Source organism: Callorhinus ursinus, unplaced genomic scaffold, assembly GCF_003265705.2.
Source record: "Callorhinus ursinus isolate GAN/ISIS: 27379988/994484 unplaced genomic scaffold, GSC_fseal_2.0 scaffold18, whole genome shotgun sequence".
Classification (NCBI taxonomy): Eukaryota; Metazoa; Chordata; class Mammalia; order Carnivora; family Otariidae; genus Callorhinus; species Callorhinus ursinus.
In genome coordinates this window covers 6,175,504-6,199,503 of record NW_027397080.1, presented here as the reverse complement: position 1 = coordinate 6,199,503, position 24,000 = coordinate 6,175,504, and the positions used below count along the sequence as shown (strand labels likewise).

At 48.5% G+C, this 24,000-nt stretch overlaps 1 protein-coding gene and 1 pseudogene across 1 annotated transcript; one reads left to right on the top strand and one right to left on the bottom strand.

Moving 5' to 3' along the window:
* Window positions 1-396: 396 nt before the first annotated feature.
* Window positions 397-18,130, top strand: PPIE (peptidylprolyl isomerase E). The gene is made up of 10 exons (XM_025856585.1): window positions 397-454; window positions 1,413-1,511; window positions 3,902-3,945; window positions 4,416-4,442; window positions 5,605-5,686; window positions 6,201-6,301; window positions 8,410-8,533; window positions 16,242-16,427; window positions 17,410-17,552; window positions 17,722-18,130. Exons 1-10 carry the CDS (start codon window positions 424-426, stop codon window positions 17,788-17,790), a joined length of 906 nt encoding a protein of 301 aa, XP_025712370.1. The 5' UTR covers window positions 397-423; the 3' UTR covers window positions 17,791-18,130.
* On the bottom strand, window positions 15,908-16,116 carry LOC112812029 (reactive oxygen species modulator 1-like; annotated as a pseudogene).
* Window positions 18,131-24,000: the final 5,870 nt, after the last annotated feature.

Here is a 24,000-nt window from a genome sequence, read left to right as displayed (position 1 = left end):
ATGACTGTGTTCCAATAAAAGTTTATAAACACTGAAAACTGGATTTCATAAATTTTCACTGTGACAAGATATTCTTGTTAAAAAAAATTCTCCCCATCTATTTAAAAATGTAAAAACCATCTGTAGCTGCCAGGTTGTCCAAGGGCACGCGGGTGGGGGCGGGGCGGCCCGTAGTTTACAGACGGTTTATTACTCGCGGAGCCGGCGGATTCGCCCCAGGCCGGTTTCTACTGCAGCGGGCACAGACCAGGTCCCCGCTCCGCAGCTCACTCACCGCGCCGCACCTCCCACCGCCGCCGACGCTGACTGACAGCCGGGGGGCGGGGTCTGCGAGCGCCTAGACGCAGGGGCGGGGCCGGGGGCGGGGCCGAGGGAAGGGGGCGGGCTGAACGCCGCCTTCCGGCGGGTGAGCGCGGGAGCAAGATGGCCACTACCAAGCGTGTGCTGTACGTGGGTAAGGAAGCGCGGAACTAGGCGGAATCGGGTTGACCGACCCGGAGTGGGTCTTGGCGTGGGGCAGGAACGCGTCTACGGTCGCGGAGGGTGGCGAGCCTTTGTCTAGGCCGGATCGATGGCGGTGTTGCTTTGCTTCTGGGAGCTAGCTGCAGACGTAGCGGTCTTTCCGGCTCCCTTCCAAGCCGGCTGAGCTTTAACAGGAACCCCTTCACCTGCTGGGCAGGGAGGATTGGTAGAGGAATATTATGAAGCTCCAGATCTTCGCACTCTTTGATTTTACAGACCTTCACTGCAGCGATGGCTCTGCCCTGGCCCCTGCCCCTTTAAAGGAGGGAGTTCCCAGACTAACCCGGTAGAAGTGAGAATAACCCCCATAGCGAAGTTTGATGAGCGCGTTGTAGGCAAAGTGGGGGCAGTTGTGTTTACTGAAAGGGAGTAGCAAGAGCAAAAACCCGAAGGTGTGAAACAGCCTTACACATGGAGCGAAGGGGTCATCGTGCGGGAAACCCAGAGAATTGAGGAAGCAAAGGAAAGAGGGTGAAATGATTGGCAGGGCCCAGGTTATAAAGAGCCTTGTGTACGCTGCCAAGGAGTTTGTACTTTCTCCTGAGGACAGTGGGAAGTCTTTGAAGGAGTTTAAGCAAGTTTAAACTCCTTTAAACTGATGGGTTAAAATCTGCATGTTCCCAGGATCGCTCTAGTTGGCTGTGTGGAGGAGAGGGAGGCCAGTTTAAGAAGCTATTGCAGTAATCCTGGCTCTAAGATGAGCGTCTGCAAGAAGGGTGAAGAGGTGTGTTTCATAATTATGGGGGAGGGAGCAAATGAGAACGTGCTTATGTACCCAAGGGACTGGATGGAACAGCCCCTCTCCTTGGCTATCACATGCTAACTGGGCTGCAGGGACTTCTCAAGAGAATGGAGGACAGTGGCTCAGAAGGCGCTTGGCATCTTTGCAGGTGGGTTGGCAGAGGAGGTGGACGACAAAGTTCTTCATGCCGCCTTTATCCCTTTTGGAGACATCACAGATATTCAGATTCCTCTGGATTATGAAACAGGTGAGTCTTTTTCATGTCATGTTCAGAATCCTAAGAGGAAAAGAATTTGAAAAAAATTCTAAATATACATTGTAAATATGGTTGATATGTAGGAAAGTTCAAGAGGGTGCCTCATTAGGGCAGCAGGACAGTGATCTTGATGCAGAAGGAATGTTCTGAGGCTTGTGGTTATGTGCAACATAACTTTGCAGAGGATCCCATCTGTTGAGTGTGAGATACCAAATTTTCAATAGCCCAATAGGAAGATAGGTTTTGAGCTACATGGAGATCTGACTGTTGTTTCAAACTACCTGCTGGGTACCCCACCACCCCTGCTCCTTTCTTGGCAGCTGTAATGTTAATCAGGGCAGCAGGGAAGCTCAGCCCCAACCAAGGGGCTTTGGCCTCTGCTCTCCTGGGGGAGATTTCCTTCAATTGGTATCGCAGGTACAGTGCAGTTTTTCTATTTTGCCTTTGTTGTCATTTTTTTTTAAAGATTTATTTATTTATTTTAGAGAGAGGGCCGAGCACAGGAGTGGGGGGAGGGTCAGAGGGAGAGAATCTCAAGCAGACCCCCTGCTGAGCGAGGACCCCCCCCCCCAACTCAGGGCCGGATCTCACTACCCATGAGATCATGACCTGAGCCAAAATCACAAGTTGGGCGATTAACTGACTAAGCCATCCAGGTGCCCCAGTTAGTTGTCATTTTTAAGACTGGAGTTTTAGGCCTAAATCTGTCATTGACCCTGCCTGATTATTAGCAAGGTCTTTAAACTCTCTGGGCCTGGGATCTTTATCTGTAAAAAAACAATATGGGCATACTTTGGAGATATTACAGGTTTGGCTCCAGACCACCACAACCAAAACAATATCGCAATAAAACAAGTCAAATGAAATTTTTGGTTTCCTAGTGCAAATAGAAGTTAGGTAACTATATTGCAATCTATTAGGTGTGTAATAGCATTATGTCTAAAAAAAATAATGTACCACCTAAATTTAAAAATACTTTAGGGGCGGGGCACCTGGGTGGCTCAGTCGTTAAGCACCTGCCTTCAGCTCAGGTCATGATCCCAGAGTCCTGGGATCGAGCCCCACATTGGGCTCCCTGCTCGGCGGGAAGCCTGCTTCTCCCTCTCCCACTCCCCCTGCTTGTGTTCCCTCTCTCGCTGTGTCTCTCTCTCTGTCAAATAAATAAATAAAATCTTAAAACAAATAAATAAAAAATAAAATACTTTAGGGGCGCCTGGGTGGCTCAGTTGGTTACGTGTCTGTCCCTTCAGCTCAGGTCATGATCCCAGGGTCCTGGGATTGAGCCCCACATTGGGCTCCCTGCTCAGCGGGGAGTCTGCTTCTCCCTCTCCCTCTGCTGCTCCCCTGCTTGTGCTTTCTTGCTCTGTCAAATAAATAAATAAAATCTTAAAAAAAAATACTATATTGCTGGGGCACCTGGGTGGCTCAGTTGGTTAAGCATCTGCCTTTGGTCCAGGTCATGATCTCAGGGTCCTGGAATTGAGCCCCGAGTTGGGCTTCTGGCTCAGTGGGGAATCTGCTTCTCCCTCTCCCTCTGCCCCATCCCCGCTTGTACATACACTCTCTCAAATAAAATCTTTTAAAAAATGCTTTATTACTAAAAAATACTAACCATTCTATGAGCTTTCAGCGAGTTGTAAACACTGATCACGGATCACCATAACAAATAAAATAGTAATGAAAAAGTTTGAAATACTGTGAGAATTACCAAAATGTGACACAAAACATAAAGTGAGCAAATGCTGTTGGAAAACTGGTGCCATTAGAGTTGCTTGATGCAGGGGTCCCTTCGGTTTGTAAAAAACCATGAGATCTATGAGGTGCAGGAAAGCAAAGTGCAGTAAAATGAGGTATGCCTGTAAAGTTATGTTCGCTCTCTAAAGTTAGTTAGTTTCATTAAATGAACACTGTTGTGCTTGGCCTTTCAAGTTAGATCAGCATTTTTCTGAGGATAAAGAGTGAGCATCCTAATTCATGTTTTAGGATTCGTGCTTTATGCATAGTTGATGCTCAAAATGTGGGATCAGTAATTGAGAAGTTAAATAACTTCATGTTTTTACTTGCCTTGTATGCAGAGGTTAAGGTTTTAATTTGGCTTTGATAGAAGAACTGACTGCCTGAAATTTCAAAAGTATAGTTCATTATTTAGCTATGTTTTCTAAAAGACAAAGTTCAATATTGCTTGAAATGTTGTTTAAAAACTGGAAGAATTGAAGAAGGAGATTGCTTCTTACAAAATAGTGATTGGGTAGAATTTCTAGTGTCAGGATATGGCATGTGATTGACTTCACTTTCCTTGTGACCATGTTTCTTCCCATTGCCCCCCATGGTAATTACTTGTTTTTGTTTTCCCTTTTTTTTTTTTTTTTTTTTTTTTTCAGAAAAGCACCGAGGTTTTGCTTTTGTTGAATTTGAGTTGGCAGAGGTGAGAAAATTCTGTGTGACCTGTGTTTAGTCTTTGGCTTATTTGAGTGTTGTTAGTGGTTACAAAGGCAGCTGGATTCCGTTTGGTTAGGTTTCTAGGCCTCTTGCTGATGCTTCCATAGAGACAGGATGTGCTGCTTGATGGAAAGCTTCCCTCAGTCAAATTCTAGACTGTTAACAGCATAGACGTGCCCCTCTTGCTCTGCCGAGCTCCTGTAGCTCTGCTCACTGAGGCTTCTTGCCTGGCAGCGCTGGTGAATATTTCTTAAGCCTTTCTGGACATGGCAGTTGCTGCACCACCAGCTCTGAACTCAGCCAGGAAGTGCTCTTTGTTAGAGACACATACAATCTCAGCAAGAGGTATAGATGTGACTTCTTCCTCTTTTGTTTGGTTTTACTTTGTTTTTCTGTTGCTGAGTATATGTTTAGACACCACAAGAAGCTAAACTTGACCTTGTCTTTTCTCGGCAGGATGCTGCAGCAGCTATTGACAACATGGTATGGCTGAGAATCTTCATTCTTACCGAAGTTGCTTTTGGGTGGTACGGAGGGTCCTTGTGCATCTGTTGGTTTGCCGAACTGCCAAGTTACAAGGTTGCATGGGGAAGCAAAAGCTGTCATCGTGTGAAAAGATTCACTGTGAATCGATCACTTTTAAGACTCGTCCTTACTCGAACGTCCTTCCCCGTTTAACAGTGATATAAATACAAATCCTTGTTATAGGCCAGTCTCTCACTGGCTGCCCCATGTCTAGGATAATAAATTGCAAACACTATGTAAATTGATTGCACAGTGAAATAGCATATTTTGCAGAAGAGGCAGGATTTCCTAAAGCCTCAGAGCAATTAACAAGTGAGGAGAAATTTCCAGTAAGGATAATGGCAGGGTATGCTACTGATGCCAGTGATTTAAATATCCTGGAGAGGTCTTCGGGAGTAATGATGAAACGCTGGAGTATTTGTGTCCTCTTTAAGGTCTTTGTGATTTTTACATCAGATCAGAAGTGCAATGATGTCATATCATACTGTTGATAGAATTTTGTTGGAAAAAACACTGCACATTAACCAGCACCTGTTACATCTTTGCTCTACAAAATAGTACATAAAACTGAAATTTATAATAAATTTATTTCCCTTATTTTCAGTTTCATCACAATAAAGTCCCATTCCTTTTTTTTTTCCTTCACTTTTTACTGTGACATTTTCTTCACTGCTCTAAATGGATTTATGTGAAGTGACCGTTCCTGGTACCAATTATCTTTGGAGGATAAAGTTCTTTATTCCTGTTCTGTTACCTGAACATCTTCCTCAGCCCCCAGAGATCATTTCTCACCATTTCAAAGCAGATCTTGACTTTTGAAGGTGAACTCAAGTACTTGGAAACTGCTTGTATCCTTGTAATCCTAGGGCACTCTGGACCTGGAGTCACTTTCAGGAGCACAGGTTTTTGCTAGTATGAGAGAAAGGAGGTGTGTGGTGGAGGGAAATTGCCTGCAAGCTGTGGGCCGCTGTGCGGCGGGCACAGAGCTTGCTGTTAGGGGCTCACGGATTAAGGGAGAACAAATCATGAGCATGTCTCGGATGTATCAAAACCAAATGCAAAGCTGTCTGACTCTCTTAACCTGACAGAGTTGAAGCAGCTGGGTGTTCAATCTTTACAGAATGAATCTGAGCTCTTTGGACGGACAATTCGTGTCAATTTGGCAAAACCAATGAGGATTAAGGAGGGCTCGTCCAGGCCAGGTGAGTGGGGGCAACCACAGGTTCCCTGCCACGTCTTCCAGTGTGGCCTTAGTTGCATTTTTATCCCCATTTACTTGGAAATAGGTGCTGATTGCCACTCTGGATGCAGAGGAGTAGAGAATGATTCATGTTGGCAGAGGGCATGAGCTACCTTTGTAGGGAATGAAAAAGAGTTTGAGCTCCTCAGAGAAATTGTTTGCATTGAGAGAAACCCTGCCTGCTCGCTTCTCTTGCCCAGTTTCCTCAGCGTTGGTTCCTGAGATGCTCCCGTCCAGGGCTGGAACTGGCAAGGCTACACCTTCCGTCTTGGCATAGTTTTTTTACTTAGCCTTGTAAGAGCTGGACTTCAGGGCTGACATTCCCAGTGGAAACGTTATACTTGGGAGTTCCCTCAGTGAAGCCTCCAGCTGAGAGGGCCACTGAGTGTGTTCCACTTTGCTGACCAAAGCAGCTAGCGAGCAATTGGCCGAGAAGCTTGCATTTCTTAGCATTTGTTCGATTCTTTTCCTTTCAGTGTGGTCAGATGATGACTGGCTGAAGAAGTTTTCTGGGAAGACTCTCGAAGAGAATAAAGAGGAAGAAGGGTCAGAGCCACCCAAAGTAGAAACCCAGGAGGTGAGATTGAAGGCATGTGCTTCCCCGCGAGGGGCTGGCACTTTCCACAGGAGCCTTTTTTTTTTCTTTAAAGTTTTTGTGGAAATTTGCAAGTACATATACAGAAGCAGAGAGAATGAAAAACGAAGTCTTAGTATTGTGGTAAAGGTGGTATTGAGTGAGTGAAAGAGAAGCTCTGGGTCTCTCACCTTTGTGCTCTGTGTAATGAGCTGTTCCACTCTGCCCAGCCCTGCCCAGACCTGGGTTGGGATTGCCTGAGGTGAGGAAGGCGAGTGGGTGCTCCTCTTCACCCCTCCTGCCCAGTCCCTCCTTCACTGAAGCACTTTGCACAGGCTCACGGTCTCCCTGTCCCTGCCCCGATGCAGGGGGCAGGGCCGGGGTGGTGGCACCTTCCCTCAGTCTGCACGCAGGTTCGAGGCTCTCCCTCACCAGGAGCAGCCTGCTGGCAACTCTCTTCTGACTCTGGGCATCCCTCTCCGGCTGGCCCCTTGGGCTTTCCCACCCCTCCCTGTGAGTGTTGTTCTCCGGATTTCTTTCTTGGCTCAGGGCATCCCTCTCCCTCTCCGCTTCTCCTCTTGGCTGAAACACTAGCAGTCACGGATCTTTTGCAGCCTCTCCTGGCCTCTGTTCCTAGGGTCAAGCTGCACACATTTCGGCCGCAAGTGTCACAGGCAGTTTCGAGTTGCCCAGAATGGGTGCCCTCCTCTCTCTAATCTTGTTCTTCGTCTTTTTGATTTGCCACCATCCATCCACACACACACTGACCCAAGCCAAAAATTTGGTTGCAAAGCAGAGCACACACATGGCCTTCACAGTCAGAGATGCCTTCTGTCAAACAGCCAGCACATCATCACATGCTGCTGAGTTTTCCTGTCAAACCTTCCTGAGTCCACCTCCCCTGTTTGTCCCACTGCCCCCAGCAGCCTCTTCTCCTGCACGTACTTGCCGAAGCTTCCTAACTAGTCTCTGGTGTGCTGCTCTCTAGTCCTTCATCAGGACAGCTAGAATGATCTGCTGAAGGCACAGACTGATGCCCTGACTCCTGCTGAGAACTTTTCAGTGGCTCGCATCACCCATCCCAAGGGATAAAGTTGGGGGGGTTGCTCCCCAGCTCCTGTGCCCCCACCTGGCCGTCTCACTTCCACCCTCTGGAAACCCAGTCTGTTTCCCTGTACATCCTTGCTTTTGTGCAGGCTGCTCAAGTGTTTATTGCCTGTCCCTTTCTAGGCAGGGATTCTATGAGGTTAGGGGCCTTGTATTCAACATCGTATAACTAAAAAGTGAGGTGGAGGAATGTGGTTAAGAGCATGGGCTTGGGGGTGGGGTGGGATGATTTAGGTTTGAATTCCAGCTTCACCCCTTACCACCCTCTGGGTTTGGACAAGTGACTGCACTTCACTGTACCTCCATTGCCCCACCTATAAAATGCAGATAAATAGTGGTACGGCTTGTTGCTCAGGATGGTTGTAAAGAGTTGATGAGCTAACGTATGTGAACGGGGAGAACAGCCCCCTGCCCGTGGCAAGTGCTCTGTGCGTGGTTGCTGTTGGTGGCGGCAGATGACAGCAACCGTGTCCTCCAGCACTGGACCTCAGCACACGACGGCTAAACTGAACCCCAAACCAGTTGTGAACATTTGACTTTTCTCTTTGGAAGACATGTGATGCCCGCAAACGTCTCCTCGGGGTAGAAAACAGGGCCCCTCCTTCCCCCACTGCCCTCTGAGCATGCCAGGGGGCTGCCCTCCTGGCTTCCCTTGTAGCCAGCCTGCGGGTCTGCGGGGCCGAGCGTAGAGGAGGATGTTGTGAGGAGGCTTTGTGGGTGCGGAGAGGCATGCATTGCGGGCCAGGGAGCTGGGGTTCTGGGACCGCAGGCCAGGGTGCAGTGAGCTGGCGTCTGAGGGTGAGTGGGACGTGGTCCCGAGCCTGCGGGGGGGCGGGGGGACTGAGTTAGCTGGTGCTCAGGAGTCCCGGCCCTGGGGGTCTGGCTGGCGGCACCTTGCTGCAGCCCGCTCGCTGCACTTGGGTTCTTGGTGTGTATGCAGAATACCCGCTCTCCAACTTGCGGAGTCGGAGTGCTCCCCAACCTGACATTTCTTCTGTGCCCAGGGAGAGCCCACGGCAAAAAAGGCCCGGTCGAATCCCCAGGTGTACATGGACATCAAGATCGGGAACAAGCCAGCCGGCCGCATCCGGATGTTGCTGCGTTCCGATATTGTTCCCATGACAGCAGGTGAGCCGGCTGCGGGCCGGATGCCGGTGGCTGCAGGCAGGGTGCCGGGGGGCTGCGGGGGCTGCGGGCGGGGTGCCGGGGGCTGAGTGGGGGGCCTTCCCCAGGTTCTCACTGCCTCCGCTCCTGTGCTCTTGACAACAGCTGACCTGAGTGGATTTGAGGCATCTCAGATCCTGGGATCTAGTAACAGATTGAGTCTGACCAGGCACTTTTGAAGCTTTAAAGGTGCTGCTTTGCTATTTTTTAATAATAAGAGGGTTTTTTTTTTTTAATGTAAGTAAACATGTATTCGTGGTTAAAAAAGCAAACAAAACCCCCAAAAAACTGTACATATTCGAACGATACTGAAGGCAGTAAAGTAGAAAACATCCATGTTCCCCCCTTCCACGTCCAGTTTTACTCTCCAGAAGTAACTGCTGTTAACTAACAGTTTCTTGAGTCTCTCTAGTGTAAATACTGACTTCTACTCATTCTTTTCTTTTTTTTAATCTAAATTTTATTATGTAGACATACAGTTTACAAAGTCAATTTCACAAAGCTTGTTTTGAAAAACAGCAGTCCCCTGGCCCCCGGTACTGGCCCCTGGCCTTGGCGCCCCGACGCCATCTGCGGCTCCTCGGAGGCAGCCAGTTTCAACTCTCAGCTGGTTCTTTCGGTTTTTATCTCCGTTTTGGTAGATAAGAGATTTATGTTGCTATTTCCTGGTTTTTTTGTTTTAGACATCTGTTGGCTTCTCACTTCAGGAGATAAGGAATCAGCTGTTTAAATCCCTTTAGCTGCCCCTTCATCTTCCTCATAGAGTTACCATAAGTTTGCTTAGTCCAGAGGTTATTCTGACTACGTAAGCATCATACTAGGGTAACCTCCTTTCACGCACAGCATTTTGCCTTCCTGGGATTCGTAATTGTCTTGTTTTCACACAAGCTTAGTCTTCGGTGCATTTATTCCTGATGCTCCCCCTAATTCTGCTGCCTGTGTAAATATCTCATCATGTTCACACACCCCAGATATTCTATCAGTTTCCCTCTCCTGTAGAAGTTCCTCTTTGGAGCCTCTGACTCTTCTGCCTGGACCACGGCTTTCCAGGCCCACTGCACAGCGAGTGTCGTAGGGTCTCTTGTGTTCACCTCTTAGGTTGGACTCTGTTATCTTCTTTTTTGGTGCATTCCCTCATTTTAGTAGAAGACATCCTTCTGTAGCTTCTGCAGCAAAGAACTTGGGAAGTAAGTTTTTTGAGAGTGAAGACTAAATATATGTACCTTCCCACTTGATGGATAGTTGGGGTATAGAATTCTAGAGAAGTCGAATGTCATTCTGATTCTTGATCCTTTATATAAAATTTTTCTGTCTAGTCCTGAGCTGTCTAGTATAGTAGCCACTCACCATATGTGACTATTGAAATTTAAATTAAATAAAATTAAAATTCATTTACTCAGTTACACTAGCCAGGTGCTTAGGAGCTATTCCCAGCCCTGCCTAGATAGAGGCTTGCAGGGTATCTGTCCTGTGTCCTGAAACTGTATGCCTTTGGATAGACCTTACATGGATCTGGATATTCAGTGGGCCTCACTGTATTCGTTTTCTCTTGCTGTTGTCACAGATTACCACAAACTTAGTGGCTTATGACAACACAAATTTATTATCTCCCAATCTGCAGGCCAGAAGTCCTGTAGGCTACAATGAAGATGGTGGCCGGGTCACCGCCTTCCCTACTGGAAGCTCTAAGGGAGGATGTTTCCGGGGATATTCATGTTGTTGGCAGAATTCAGTTCCCTGTATCTGTAGGACTGAGGTACCCCATTTCCCTGCTGCTGTCAGCTGAGGGCTATTCCCAGCTTCTGGAGGCTCGCAGCCCCCCTTTTCCTCCACCTTCAGAGCCAACAGTGGTGGATCCAGTCTCTCCCACATTTTGAATCTTTCTAACCCTAGCTGGGAAAAATTCTGTCACAGGCTCATGATTATATTAGGCCCATCTGGATAATTGGGGCTGCTTTCCCCATCTCGAGGTCCATCCATACCCCTAATCACGTCTGCAACAGCAAGGACGTCTTTAGGGGGCCATTACTCTGTGTACCACACTCACAGGACAGTGTTTTATCCTCTGGTTGGGAAAATTTCTTTCAATTATTTCTTCACTTTTGTCCCCTCTGATTTCTCTCTTCTTTCTGGAACCTTCCTAAGTGTTCTTTTTCTATAACACTCTGTGCTTATTTCCCAGAGGTAATATCATTTTATCTTTCCAGGGACATTAGTAAAGTTTTTTCTTCCTATAGTTTATGTCTCAAATCACTTTTTCCTGAGTTAGTTATGTTTTGCTTTGTGTTTGGTCTATTTGTTTTGGTCTTTGCTTTTCACATTAGATGCTTTCCTCACCTAAGCAATGGTAAGGCTTGCTGGCTGTGGCTTCCGCGGTGGGGTGATTCGTTGGGGTCTTTCTCTGTCAGACCCCAGATGTCCGTTTCCCTGACTTCCCTTCTCTTGGACAGCTTGGAGTCCTCCGAGAAGAGTCTAGCCTCCTGCTGGAGGCTCTGCATCCAGTTATTAGCCATCGTGGCAGCGGTGGGAGTTGGGGGCAGTATATAAACTTTCACTTAATCTCTGTTTGTCATTACGGTACCTCAGCCCCCGGCTATGTCTAGTATATCCCAGTCCAGAGACCTCTGCTTTAACCTACCAGAGAGCAGACCTCCAGCCGGCTGCCCGCGGGGGTCAGGGGAGGATCTGGGGGTTGGCTATTTTCTTAAATAGGCTTTCAACCAACTTTACTGTTTTTAGAACTACTTTCACCTTTGTACCTGAGCTTTTGGCATTTCTGCAACATAAAGTGAGTTGCTTCTCAGCTCTACCAGCTTAAGATTTAGCTTTCTTTTCTTTTGTCTTAAATGTTTCAAGTTTTTATTTAAATTCTAGTTAGTTAACATACAGTATAATAGTGGTTTCGGGAGTAGAATTTAGTGATTCATCACTTACGGTTTGCTTCCCTCTCTTTTTTTTTTCTTTCCCCTTTGCTCATCTGTTTTGTTTTTTAAATTCCACATATGAGTGAAATCATGTGGTATTTGTCTTTCTCTGACTGACTTATTCCGCTTAGCGTAATACCCTCTAGTTCCATCCACGTCATTGCAGATGCAAGATTTCATTCCTTTCTATGAATGAGTGATATTCCATTGTATATATACACCACATCTTCTTTATCCATGCATCAGTCGGTGGACATCTGGGCTCCTTCCACAATTTGGCTATTGTTGATAATGCTGCTGTAAGCATCGGGGTGTAGCTGCTGAGATTCAGCTTTCTCAAGTCTGCTACATCGCGTATGATTCATCTGTTTGTTTTCTAGCTTTCCAAACTTGTGTTGCTGTTGTATCCCCTCTCTCTTGCTCTTTTTTTCTGGCCTTTTTAACCTTTTTTTTTTTTTTTTTTAAGATTTTATTTATTTGAGTCAATTCCTGTCTCCCATCCTCCTGCCCGCCAGCACAGTTCAAATAGAGCAGTTCCTTGAGTCCTACTCAGCCTGTGGCAGAACAGAATTGCGGAGTTTTTAATCATTCAGAGGGAATCCTCCAGCTGGCCCTGCTTCTCCCTGAAGAGGGGACCCAGGACCAACAGTTAAGTGGGAAGACCCACTCCCTGGCGCCGCTCGTGGGGGGCCCAAGTCCTTCTGATCGAGGCCCAAAGGAAAAAAAAAAGAAGAAGAAGAAAAGCTTGGTGTGAAGCAGGAGAGAGTGAGGATTAACTGGACATATACCAGGGTCTCACTGCCTACAATCTTGATGACATTAGATGAACAACAGAGGAAGCTAGTGTGCTTTCCTGCTGAATTTTACATATATCTGGCCCAGGAAGTGGAGAATAAAATGAAGGAAATCCAGTGTATGGAGACTCAACAGCATTAGTAGCTCTACTGAGAAGCCTGCAAATTGAGAGAATGAAACCTCTGGTCATAAACCACGTTAAGGAACTTGGAAGCAGATCCATCAATCCTTAAATGCAAAGACTGTTGTCTGGACTGACAGCTTGATGGAAACTTCATAAAAGACCCTGGAACAGAATCATCCAACTAAGCATCCACTCCCAGAATCTTGACCTTAGAACTTGAGTAAATAAACGTTTGTTTTTTTAATCTGAAAAGGTATGGGATAGATTTTAATGCAGCACTAGTTGACTAGTATCAATGTTAGTATCTGGAAGTAGAGTGCTGTCACAACTACAACCTAAAATGAGGGAATGGTCTTGGAATGGACCGTGGGCTTTGAGGAGAGTTTAGTGAAAACTTAGAGTACCTTTAACTTACCACCTGTAGAGGTTTGGACTTGGAGCGTGCTGTAGATAACTCTCCAGAAGGTGAAGAATATTTTATTGGAAACTGGAGAAAAGGATATCTTTGTTATGTAGTGGCAGAAAGTTTAGCAATTCTGTTGCCTACAGAATTGGAAAGTAGAAAATATATATGCTATATGGAAAGTAGAAAATTAATAAACTGGGTGATCTGGGTAAGAAGATTTACAACCAAAGAAGTGCCACCTATTGTAGTCTTTTTTTTTTTCTTGCTCTTTAGAGTGAAATGCAAGAGGACAGTGACAAACTGTTAAGAATGAACAAAGGAAAACTTAAACAGAAAGGGGTCAAAACATCACGATTTTGAAGTTTCTCAGCCTCTTCAGCAGGCAAATGATACTAAAATTAAGAAATTATTATGGAGCAAAGATTAAATCTAGGTTTAGCAAGACAAATAAGGTCTAAAGATGAAGCTGAGAGTATGATTACAAAATTTTTTATTAAGCCCTCAAAAAATTAAAGGTAATATCTTAGGGTACCTTTACATAAAACAAAAGCCCTTGTAAGGAAATTAAGTATACACCGCATAGATCCTCTCAATCAAATAATAGTGTTCCTAAGTAGCTTAAGGGTGTTCTATCATAACAGTCTCAGCAGTAGCCCAAGGAACAGAAGGGCTTAATCTTGAAGAGATATATGGTTTTACCCTTTGTCAAAGGAACTAACACCTAAAATGATCTAGAGGACACCCAAAATGTTTTTAGAGTTATATTGGAAGTACTGTCATTTTGGATTGAAATGGACAAGGAATACAAAGTGAAGGGTTTATTCCAATGCTAAAACTTTGTCAGCGGGAAGCAAATAGAAAACTACTCAGATGTCAACATGTGATTGTTACCCTTCACGAAAAAGGCGGTGCAGAGGGCAGAGCCATGAGAACAGAGCACAGAACGAATGGTGAAATATTTCTATAAAGGAAACTTCCCCTGATCTACTATTTTATTACTCAGTATAGCTTATATAGGAAATACAGGATGAATGCATCACTCTTTCCCTCTACTTTCTAATTTTTTTAAAGAATGAGTTTATTCCCAATATGCAACAATTTCTGCATATTCTTCCTGAGCAGCATCATACGCTTCTTAAGTTCTTTCAATTTTTTTTCAGCGAGGTCATTGAAATGAGGAGTAAAGATCTCTGTTTTAGGAGTGTTTATTGGGCCTTGATCTACCCTTTGAATGTTTTAATATCAAATAGCAAGTCAGAATGTTCAAATCTACTTCTTGTTGTACTTTCCTCTACCCCCTCTCTGCCTCACATCCTGATTTTCAGCTGCCTTGTTGGAAAGAGAAGAGCCCTTCCTGCTGGTTGACAGTTCTGATAAATCATATAACTCTGCTGATAATGGTAAAAGTTTTAAGTTTAAGACTATGAGATCTGGTTTTCCACATGAAAATGGGAATTTGGAAATTTGCAAAACCCTTTTTTCCCAATAAAGCTTGGATTTTGAAATTAAAAAAAAAGATTTTATTTATTTGACAGCACAAGCAGGCAGAGCGGCAGGCAGAGGGAGAGGGAGAAGCAGGGAGCCCGATGTGGGGCTCGATCCCAGGACTCTGGGACCGTGACCTGAGCCGAAGGCAGATGCTTAACGACTGAGCCACCCAGGCGCCCCACTTTTTAACCAGTTTTAAGTGTATAGTCCAGCGGTGTTGATTGCATTCACAACACTGTACAACCATCACTGCTGTCTTCAGAATGTGCCCACCCCATACCGAGCTGTGGAGCCCATTAACCCTCTCCTCATTGTCTCCCTCCCGCCCTGGTGGCCTCTAATCTACTCCCCACCTCTGGATTTGCCTGTTCTAGACATGTCCTAGAAATAGAATCATACAATATGTGGCCTTTCCTTTGTAACTGGCTTTTTTTACTTAGTGTGTTTCAAGGTTCATCCGTGTTATAGTGTGTGTTGGGGTTCCATCCCTTTTTTATGCCTGAATAATATCCCATCGTCTGGATATGTGACATGTTGTTCGTTCATTTGTTGATGGATACGAGCATTGTTTCCACTTTCTGGCTATCATGAATAATGCTGCTGTGGACATTCGTGTACAAGTATGTGTTTGAATGCCTTTTGTCAGCTCTTTTGCGTACATACCTAGGGGTGGAAATGTACTCACCTGGCAGTTCTGTGTTTACCTTTTTGAGAAATTGCCGAACTCTTTTCTAACGTGGCTGCACATTACATTCCCACCTCCAATGTATGAGGGTCTCAGTTTCTTCATATTCCTGCCAACACTCATTATTGTCTGTTGGTGATGGCCATCCTAATGGGTATGAAGCGGCATCTAATTAGGGAAATTGCATTTCCCTAATGACCAGTGGTGTTGAACATTGTTTCGTGTGCTTATGGGTCATTTGTAGCTCTTTGGAGAAATGTCTGTTCAAGTCTTTACCTATTTATCAACTGGGTTGTTCGTCTTTCTCTTACCGAGTTATAGGAGTTCATTGTTTATTCTGGATATTGAACTCTCACCAGATAAGATTTGCAAATACTTTCTCCTGTTCTGTGGGTTGCCTGTCTGTTGAGTGTCCTCTGATGCCCAAAGGTTTTTAGTTTTGATGAGGTCATTTATTTTTTCTCTTTTGTTATCTGTGCTTTGGGTGTCATATTTAAGAAACTGTTACCAAATCCAGAATCGTGAAGATTTGCCCCTGTGTTCTTCTAAGGGATCTTCTAAGATCCTGTTTGGTTTTTCTTTAAAAAAAAAAATCAGTTGCCCTCCATTTAGAGTGGAGCAGAGCTGGAATGCAGGTATTCAGTTTTCCTTCTTAATCAGAGTCCCTCTGGTCCTTCACAGTGTAAGGATCACAAAGGTTTGGAATACCCAGCATACTTTTCATTGAAGATACAAACACTAAACAAATACAGTTTATCAGAATCTAGCTACAGAGGTTTTGGGTTTTTTTGTTTTTTGGGGGGGGAGGGGTTGTTTTTGTTTTGTTGTTTGCTCAAAGACTTTTGTGTTATTAGAGTACATGGGCTAGGAGTGACGGGAGCGGGTAGCTCGTGGGCAGCCACTGTCCTGACCAGTATCAGATGCCCATCCCGATGGCCACCAATGTGCCAGAGGGGCCGCCACACTGCACGGCCTCACGGTTTTCCCGCTGCAGCCCACCAGCTCCCAGCCCTGCATCCCCATCCCGGCCCACATGCCCAGTGTGCGGCCCATCCCAGAGCCCGTCTTCACGTGGTCGAAACAGCTCGGTCGGGACTGTCCGTGGGGATCCACGGCCCCTGGCATCTCGCTTATGGCTTCAGTGGCTCCCTTCCATGTCTCCCGTGGCACACGAGGCAGAGCGTACCCACGGCCCGAGGAACGGCTGTTTTGTTTTCTGACCTCCGCACCTTCTCCTTTCTCCATGCCAGAGAATTTCCGATGCCTGTGCACCCACGAGAAGGGCTTCGGCTTTAAGGGAAGTAGCTTCCACCGCATCATCCCTCAGTTCATGTGCCAGGGCGGTGATTTCACGAACCACAACGGCACGGGGGGCAAGTCCATCTACGGGAAGAAGTTCGACGATGAGAACTTTATCCTCAAACACACGGGACCAGGTGGGAGCCGATGGGGTGCGGTGGCGGGGGGAGGGCGGGGAGACGGTGGCTCGGGTCTGCAGGCGAGCCAGCCGGTGAGCCAGCGGCAGCGTGCGGCGTGGCCGGAGTCGGGGAAGCAGCTTCCATCTGTCCACTCCTCACCCCCTGCACACCCCCTGGGGTCTAGCTCCAGTTCTGGGGCCTGCCATGGTGAGCTGGGTCCCTCAGCCCTGCTGCCTCGTCCTGTCAGACATACCCCTCTGTGAGTGGTCGGTCCCCCCACGACTAGAGAAAGCTCTGTGCTGAGTGGTCATCTTGAAGTTTAGGATGCATTTCTTCTGGGGCCTGGCAGTGTTACTAGAGCCCCTCAGTTAATCATGCTCCGTCCCCGTCAGCCGACGGTTGCTCGCTCCCTCCCTCCCGAAGCCTCCACGTCGCCCTCCAAGCTGATGCGTGGCCCCCTGCGTCCCCCGCCACGCGCCCGCTCTGCCTTCCCTCCGAACACAGGGCATGAGCTGTCTCCCTGCGGCCGGCCCTTCTGCTCGTGACCTGGACCCCATCCCGTCTCTCCCACCTAGGAGTGTGGCTTCTGTAGCTGTCCCCCTGCTGCCTTGTGGCCGCATCCTCTGCTAGATCAGCCCAGTGGAGTAAAAGTGTGCGGTATCGATCTTTAAAAAAAAAAATCATCCTTTGACTGTGTGAGCTATCATCCATGCCTCTAACCCCTGGTAAGGAAAAGTTGTGTAGACTCCCCTGCCTTCTGTTCGGTCTGTCCCCCTTCAGCCAGACTTCGAGCCCCAGCCTGGCACTGAAGCCAGTCCTATCATTCATGGCAAGATGGATGCTGATGTGCCAATAGCATCTATCTTGCCAGTGGCCAGTTCTCAGCCCGCATCCTGGGCTGGCTTCTGGCAGCATCTCCCTGGCTCCATCTCCGGCACAGATGTCCCCCTGGGGGCCGGGAGCCGGCAGGAGGGGCTGACGTGCTCCTTCTCTCCCCCAGGCCTGCTCTCCATGGCCAACTCCGGCCCAAATACCAACGGCTCTCAGTTCTTCCTGACGTGTGACAAGACGGATTGGCTGGATGGCAAGCACGTGGTGTTTGGGGAGGTCACGGAAGGCCTGGATGTCCTGCAGCAGATTGAGGTGGGTGGCTGCCCAGGCCCTGGGTGCGCAGCCCTGCGGGAGAGCTGGAGGGGGCCCGCAGCTGCTCCTGGGCAGGGCTGCTTCTGCTCAGGTGGGGGCGGGCACCTGGGGAGGGTGTCCCTGAGCTGCTCCTTCCTTCCCACCCTCTTCCTCTTCTGTCCCCGCAAAGGCCCAGGGCAGCAAGGACGGGAAGCCAAAGCAGAAGGTGATCATCGCCGACTGCGGGGAGTACGTGTGAGTCTGCACACGCCGTCTCTGCACTGCCCCTGCCTATCCAGGAGCTGTCAGCCTGGGAACCAGCACGTGAGGGTGTCTGTCCCCTTTGTGGCAAGCAGCGGTGTGTGTCGTGGCCCTTCTTGGGGGTCAGCTTGGAGCAGCTCTTCTGCAGACACGGCCCGGGCTCCCTCTGGCTCTCTCCCAGGTGTGGCTGTGGGCCCAGGAGCTCGCAGAGGTCCCCACTGTGGACGGGCTGTGCGTGACCTTTTCCAGGCCTTTGCTGCCACGGCTTCTCCTGGGCCCACCAGCAGGGCTCCTGGACATTGCTTCTGGCAAAATAAATCCTAGTTCTTGTACTGTGAGTCCAGCTAGTTCCTAGGAGTTGTGCGAGATTGCATCTCTGCTGAATTAGGCTGGCAGAGGGATAGGGCATAGCTTTTCTTTCCTCCCTTGGGTGGATTCCCTGAGATGCCAGGTGGTATATCTTCAAGCCAGGTACGCTTGTCAGACCATGGTCAGGACAATGGAAATCAAAAATATCAAAGAAGTCTGTCTCCTGCTGCCTTCTACTCCTGAACTCCTGCTGGTCAGTCTTCGAGGCAGCAAGTGTACTTTATCACTCACAACGATTCATTTGTTTCTTCATATTCGTTCTACCGAATTTTTTTTAAGTAAGCTCTGTACCCACTGTGGGGCTTGAACTCCTGACCCTGAGATCAAGAGTCGCGTGCTCTACTGAGCCAGCCAGGCGCCCCCATTCTACAGAATTTGTAAATGTTGTTTTATAACTCAGAGTGCCTTCTCTGTGCCAGGTACTGTGCTTATTTGTCCGGAGGCAGGACGTCACCCAGCTCTGTGGGCCTAATCCAACCTGCTGCTTTTTTTGTGAGTAAAAAGTTATTGGAATACAGCCACATCCATCCGTTTACATATCATCTATGGCTGCTTCCGTACCGCAGGGACAGATACTGTATGGTCCCTATGTTAGAGCTGTCCAGAGAAACAGAACCAGTAGGATGGGTGTAGATATGTATGTAGAGGGAGATTTATTTTAAGGAGTCGGCTCCGTGATTGTGGGGGCTAGCAAGTTGGAATTCTGTAGGGCCAGCAGGCTGGAGACCCAGGGAAGAGTTGGTATTGCAGCTCGGATCCGAAGGCTGTGTGGAGGCAGAATTCCTCCTCCCTCGTGCAGTCTGTCTTCTCTCTCTTAACAGCCTTCCACTGATTGGGTGAGGCCCACCCACATTGTGGAGGGTAATCTGCGCTACTTCCAGTCTGCTGCTTTACACATTAATCACATCTGAAAAGTACCTGCTCAGCAACATCTAGACTGGTGTTCGACCAAAAACCGGCTATCATGGCCTAGCTAAGTTGACACATAAAATGAACCAATACAGCCTCAAAGCCTAAAATACTACTTGAACCTTTGCAGGATGAGTTTGCTGATGGCTGAAACACATGGTCCCACCCTGTGCTGAGCTTGGTCCTTCTAATGCAGCCACTGCTCAAGTCAGGCTGGCTCCTCTTCTCCATTCCCTCTCCACATACTGCTCAGCCAAATGGTTTTCAGGAATCCCTCACCTGTTGAAGGCCCTGAGCAGGGGCTGAGCCCCATGGTCACTAGACACCTCTCTGTGGTTGGGTTACCAGGACCATTCAGAATCCATCGGGATGGGCTTTTTCATCTTGAGATCTGGACAAGCCAGACGTAGGAGAGGCCTGATGCCTCCTGGCCCTGGTGACCCCAGGAGCACTCCTGTGAGGGATGATAGCATTCTGCCCCTACCTCTGGCTTCTGTACCCAATGGACTCCTAGCCCTTGGCTGAGCTCCTGCTCAGGGTTCCTGTCTCCTTGTGGCTAGGATGTACCACATGGTTACCCTTGACCCTGTGGAGCTCCCAAAAGAGACCTTCCCTCAAAGCACAGGCCCCCACTCTGAGGGCAGACTCTGGCCATCACGGGTCAGTCACCAGGAAAGGAGGTGTAGAAAGGGTGTAGCATGGCCACCTCCCAAGAGGGGCCTGACTTCTGTGACAATGACCTTGTTACTTTCTGTTCTTCCCTGGTAGCACCCACTGGGCACCACTGCCCCTCCCGGTGCTCACAGGTGTTATCACTGTATCCACAGCAGAACCCTATACAGAGGGAAACCATGGCCCGGGTGACATGCCACAAAGTCACCCAGAATATGGCAGAGCTGGGACAGGAAGCTCGGCCTGCCTGCCCCTAGTTTAATGGGGTCCTGGGAGGTTTACTGGGCTCTAGCCTCAGTCTATGGCAGGGGGCCCAAGGCCCTGGGGGAAGACACGGTCATGGTCCCTATAATTAGCCTGGACCCTTTGGGGAGACCCAAGGAAGCCAGGCTCTTCTCTGCCAGGCAGGAGGGGCCCAGAGCCCGGGGAGCAGTGGCCTGGCTGCCTGGTTCAGCTGTCACAGCACCAAACCTCTGTTGCATACGAAGACTGCACCGTTGGAAGTGGACCGGAGGGTGCCATGCGGCCTTTGCTGTGGCCCAAGGACAGAGTGCCTGCCTCAGTTGCCTGGCTCCCATCCAAGGTGGCCTCCTGGTCTGTGTGCGTGTTGCTCCGTTGCAGCAAACAGGGCTGGGTTTTGCCGGTGCGCAGACTCCTTTAGGCTGTGGCCCTGAGGTCAGTCCTGCGGCTGCTGGAGCTCCCTGTCGGATTCAGGCACTGCGAGCTCTAGGCCCCTGTCAAAACAGCCTGCAGCAACCCTCCCAGGAAGGCATTAGGGGCCTACTTTTTAGTTGTGAACGCTGAGTCTCATAGGCTTCGGGGGTTAAAAACCTAGAAGGCCATGTTTTCAAAAAATATTTATTAACAGGAAAATTTTTACTGCATAATAAAGTGGGAAAAGCATATTTCAAAGCAATTTATATGACAGTATGATCCTAATTTTGTAAAAATATCTGATATGTAAACATCTGTATGTGTATATCCTAAGATAAAGGCCTAGAAATAAATTCACCAAAATATTGTGTTTATGAGTCATACAACTATGGTGATTTCAGTTGTATTTTTCCAGTTTTTCCTCCAAAACTGCATTCTTTTTGTAATAAATGAAAAACCCATTTTTTAAAAGGGTGGGTGAAGCTTTGTACCTTCAGCAGGCTGGTGGGATCCCCTCGCCTCTGGGAACACAGGGAAAGCTTCATAGCCCTGGCCATAACCAGGCACTTTCCTTAGGCCTTGAAAGCAGGTGAGAATACAACGTTCTCCCTCCACGGATTGCAGGGTGTAGGTTTTTCAGGAAAAACCTCAGCTCTGAAATAAACACTCCCATCACCTACAGAACACTTCCTAGGAGGAGGTTTAGTGGACAAGCGTGGAAAGGACTAAGCAGATCAGCAAATTCTTTTGTAATAATGCCAACAGGTACCTGCTGCAAAGTGTTTATATGGCAGACGTTGTCCTACATGTGAATGTCCCTACTGATCTTTGTAATAGCTTGGAAGGAAAGAAGCAATATCCTGCTCCAGAGAAGAAAAACCAAGATTCAAACCCATTTGACTTCAAAATTCCTCTTGCTATGCTGCTTTCCTATTTCTTAGGGATTTTTCCAGAAGGGGTCACTTTACCACCTTAGAAAACCGTGAACACTAACGTGCTGCTTGGCCTCGAGGCCAGCCTTGCACTGCCCAAACCAAGGCTGACTGTCATGCGTCTGCCCTCAGCCCTTTCCCACATGCCCTCCCTTCCTGGCAAGTCACTGACTCCTCGTTGCTCTCGGGTCTGACCAACTGCCCGTATTTATCCTTCCAGTCCCGTGCAACCAGATAAACAAGCCATGCCCTGAGCGAGAGAAAGGGAAACGGTGCCATCTGGGCTGCTCCCTGCAGCTGCCGTGCTTGGCTCAGCAAACTGATAACTGGGAATACAACACATGAAGCAAGTGCGTGCAATATCATGCATAAATGGGATAAAATGCATGGGCCTCATATCCATTCACAATTGTTTCACTGCTCAGGGCTTTTTCTATGCGATCTCATTCAGTGACTGCGTGGATGGCAAAGGTTGCTGGAAGTCTGACCCAGGTAGGAAGGCAAAGGCTTATTTTTCAGCTGTTGGGCATGCAAAAGGAAGGTTATGACCTCCCGGCATCCGTGCCGTGCTCAGCCTGACAGGTGAGGTGCGCTCCCAGTCTATAAACCTTGGGAGTGATTTGACAGACATTCCTGGTGCACCCCTAATTGTGCCAGGCTGTTGGCTGGGTACCAAAGGTACCAGGTGAATTTAAAAATTGTTCAAATAACTGGCTAATGTTAAATTTATACTTGCCCAAAAGACAGTCCTCGATGTTAGGAAGACAGTAGTGTCAAAGGATTAGAATGGCAAAGAGGTTCCCTATTACATACCAACTCTTACCTGTGACTGCCACCTGAACCGAGTTCGGGGTGCCGAGGCTGGATCTGGCTGGGCACAGTGTGAAAAAGTGCTGACAGACAGATTCCTGGCAGGAGGCCCTCTGGAGACCCGAAAAGCTCATTGCCTTCAGGTTCGGAAGGAAAATTAGGCCCAGACGGGGAAGCCCCCTACGAATCCGGTCTCCTAACATCTACGCCAGAGTTCAGATCCCTGCACTGATGGGGAACTCTCCACCTTGCAGACAGTCTGGGCCCACCCTCTGTGTACCCAGGGAGGGTCTCTCCCTCTGCGCTCGCTCCAGAGTCCCTTCCCGGTCCCTGCGGAGGGGCCGCTGTCCTGCACCAGGGCCCCAGCATCCACACTCGCTGTCCCACCTGCTATCCCAGGGCCCCTCCTCGGGGTGCCGAGTGACTGCTGAGAGGCGCATCCTGGGGCACATGGGGGGGGCGGCCCCCCAAGGTGCTTTGAATGACACAGTATTTCAGGGTTCAGGCAGCAGGACTCTGCCCCAGCAGGTAACTTACAGGCTTAGTGAGTCAGAAATCAAATGCTCCAGCGGCCTGTGGCGGTTTCCAGGACCCTCCTCACCCGGGGCCAGCCTGATTACTGCCTGTCACTCCCCAGGGACAGGTGACCTTGTCTCGGGCTCACAGGTCTCGCTCCCGGGCACACAGGGCGATGCAGATTATGACAGCCTGTTTCTGACAACTTCTGGACATGAGCGGGTGCTGGGAGGCCCTAGCCCCGGCCACAGGCTGCCCAGGGTCACAGAGGCACTGCTGTGGGTGAAGTGGGTTGCTCCTTAGCACAGCAGAAGATGGCAAACAGTTTTCACTTCACGTATCAACTCTGATCTCTTGGCTGTGGCGGCGTGGAGTTCTAATACGGATTATTTTGAAATTCTATACAGATTTGGAAGGAAAAAATATCAAGATGGATGATTAATTTTTGCCATGCCAAAGGGAAAGGGAAATGATGTCATCTCTGCTGAGCACTGTCATCCTGGGCCACCCAATGTATCCACCATGCTAGGCTCAAGAAAAAGATAACTTTTCCATGGAGCTGAGCTCCTCATGGTTCAATGTGGTGACAGATAGATAGGCAAGTGAAACCTTCCAAATTTTTTGTTTCTACAAAGGCCAAATGTCCATGCCCTGCACCTCTCCTCCAGACAGCAGAGGCAGATCAAGGCAGGAAGATGGGGGGAAGATGGAAGGAGACGGATGCATTGCCCTTGGCCCTACATCATGTTGTTCATTCAGCTCGTTCTTGAGTTGACCCACATGCCTACCAGCACGTTGATAATTCAGATCCACAACGACACAACGAGTGCGAGTTCACATTCTAACAAAAGTGCCCAGAAAATGCCTGGGAGGGGCAGGCAACCGAAAGTGGACCAGACCCTGTGTACACATATCCACGCCCTGGAATGCACAGCAAAGAGCCCGAGGGAGCCATTTTGGGCCCTAGGTGCCTCTCAGTTCACCCCATATTACCCCAGGCCTGGGCCAGCAATGGTCATGGATAGATCCTCAGACAGGACTTTTGTTCCAAACCCAAAATGTTGGTCAGCACATGCTTCTGGAGGAGGAGGCTGGGAGAGAACCTGCTTGATGACTCAGACACGAGGCCTGGAGGAAAGACTGTCACAAACCTCAGGCAGGGAAGGGGGCGGAGGGGCCTGGAGAAGACCCAGCCCTGGCAGGAAGGAGAGAGGAGCATAGATACATTGATCTCTGAGAGCCAACCCGGCTGAGGTCAGGCTGGGTTGGAGGGTTTCCTGCCTCTGGCAGTGGCGGGGGCAGGGCCTCAGTGGCAGCCGCAGGCCCTGACCACCATGTTGCGGTGC

Bases quoted from the DNA above. Each gene is read 5' to 3' on its own strand.
- PPIE (XM_025856585.1), top strand. From the start codon at position 424: ATGGCCACTACCAAGCGTGTGCTGTACGTGG. The intron at 5,687-6,200 runs GTGAGTGGGGGC...TTTTCCTTTCAG, and splicing joins GGAGGGCTCGTCCAGGCCAG to TGTGGTCAGATGATGACTGG. The intron at 6,302-8,409 runs GTGAGATTGAAG...TTCTGTGCCCAG, and splicing joins CCAAAGTAGAAACCCAGGAG to GGAGAGCCCACGGCAAAAAA.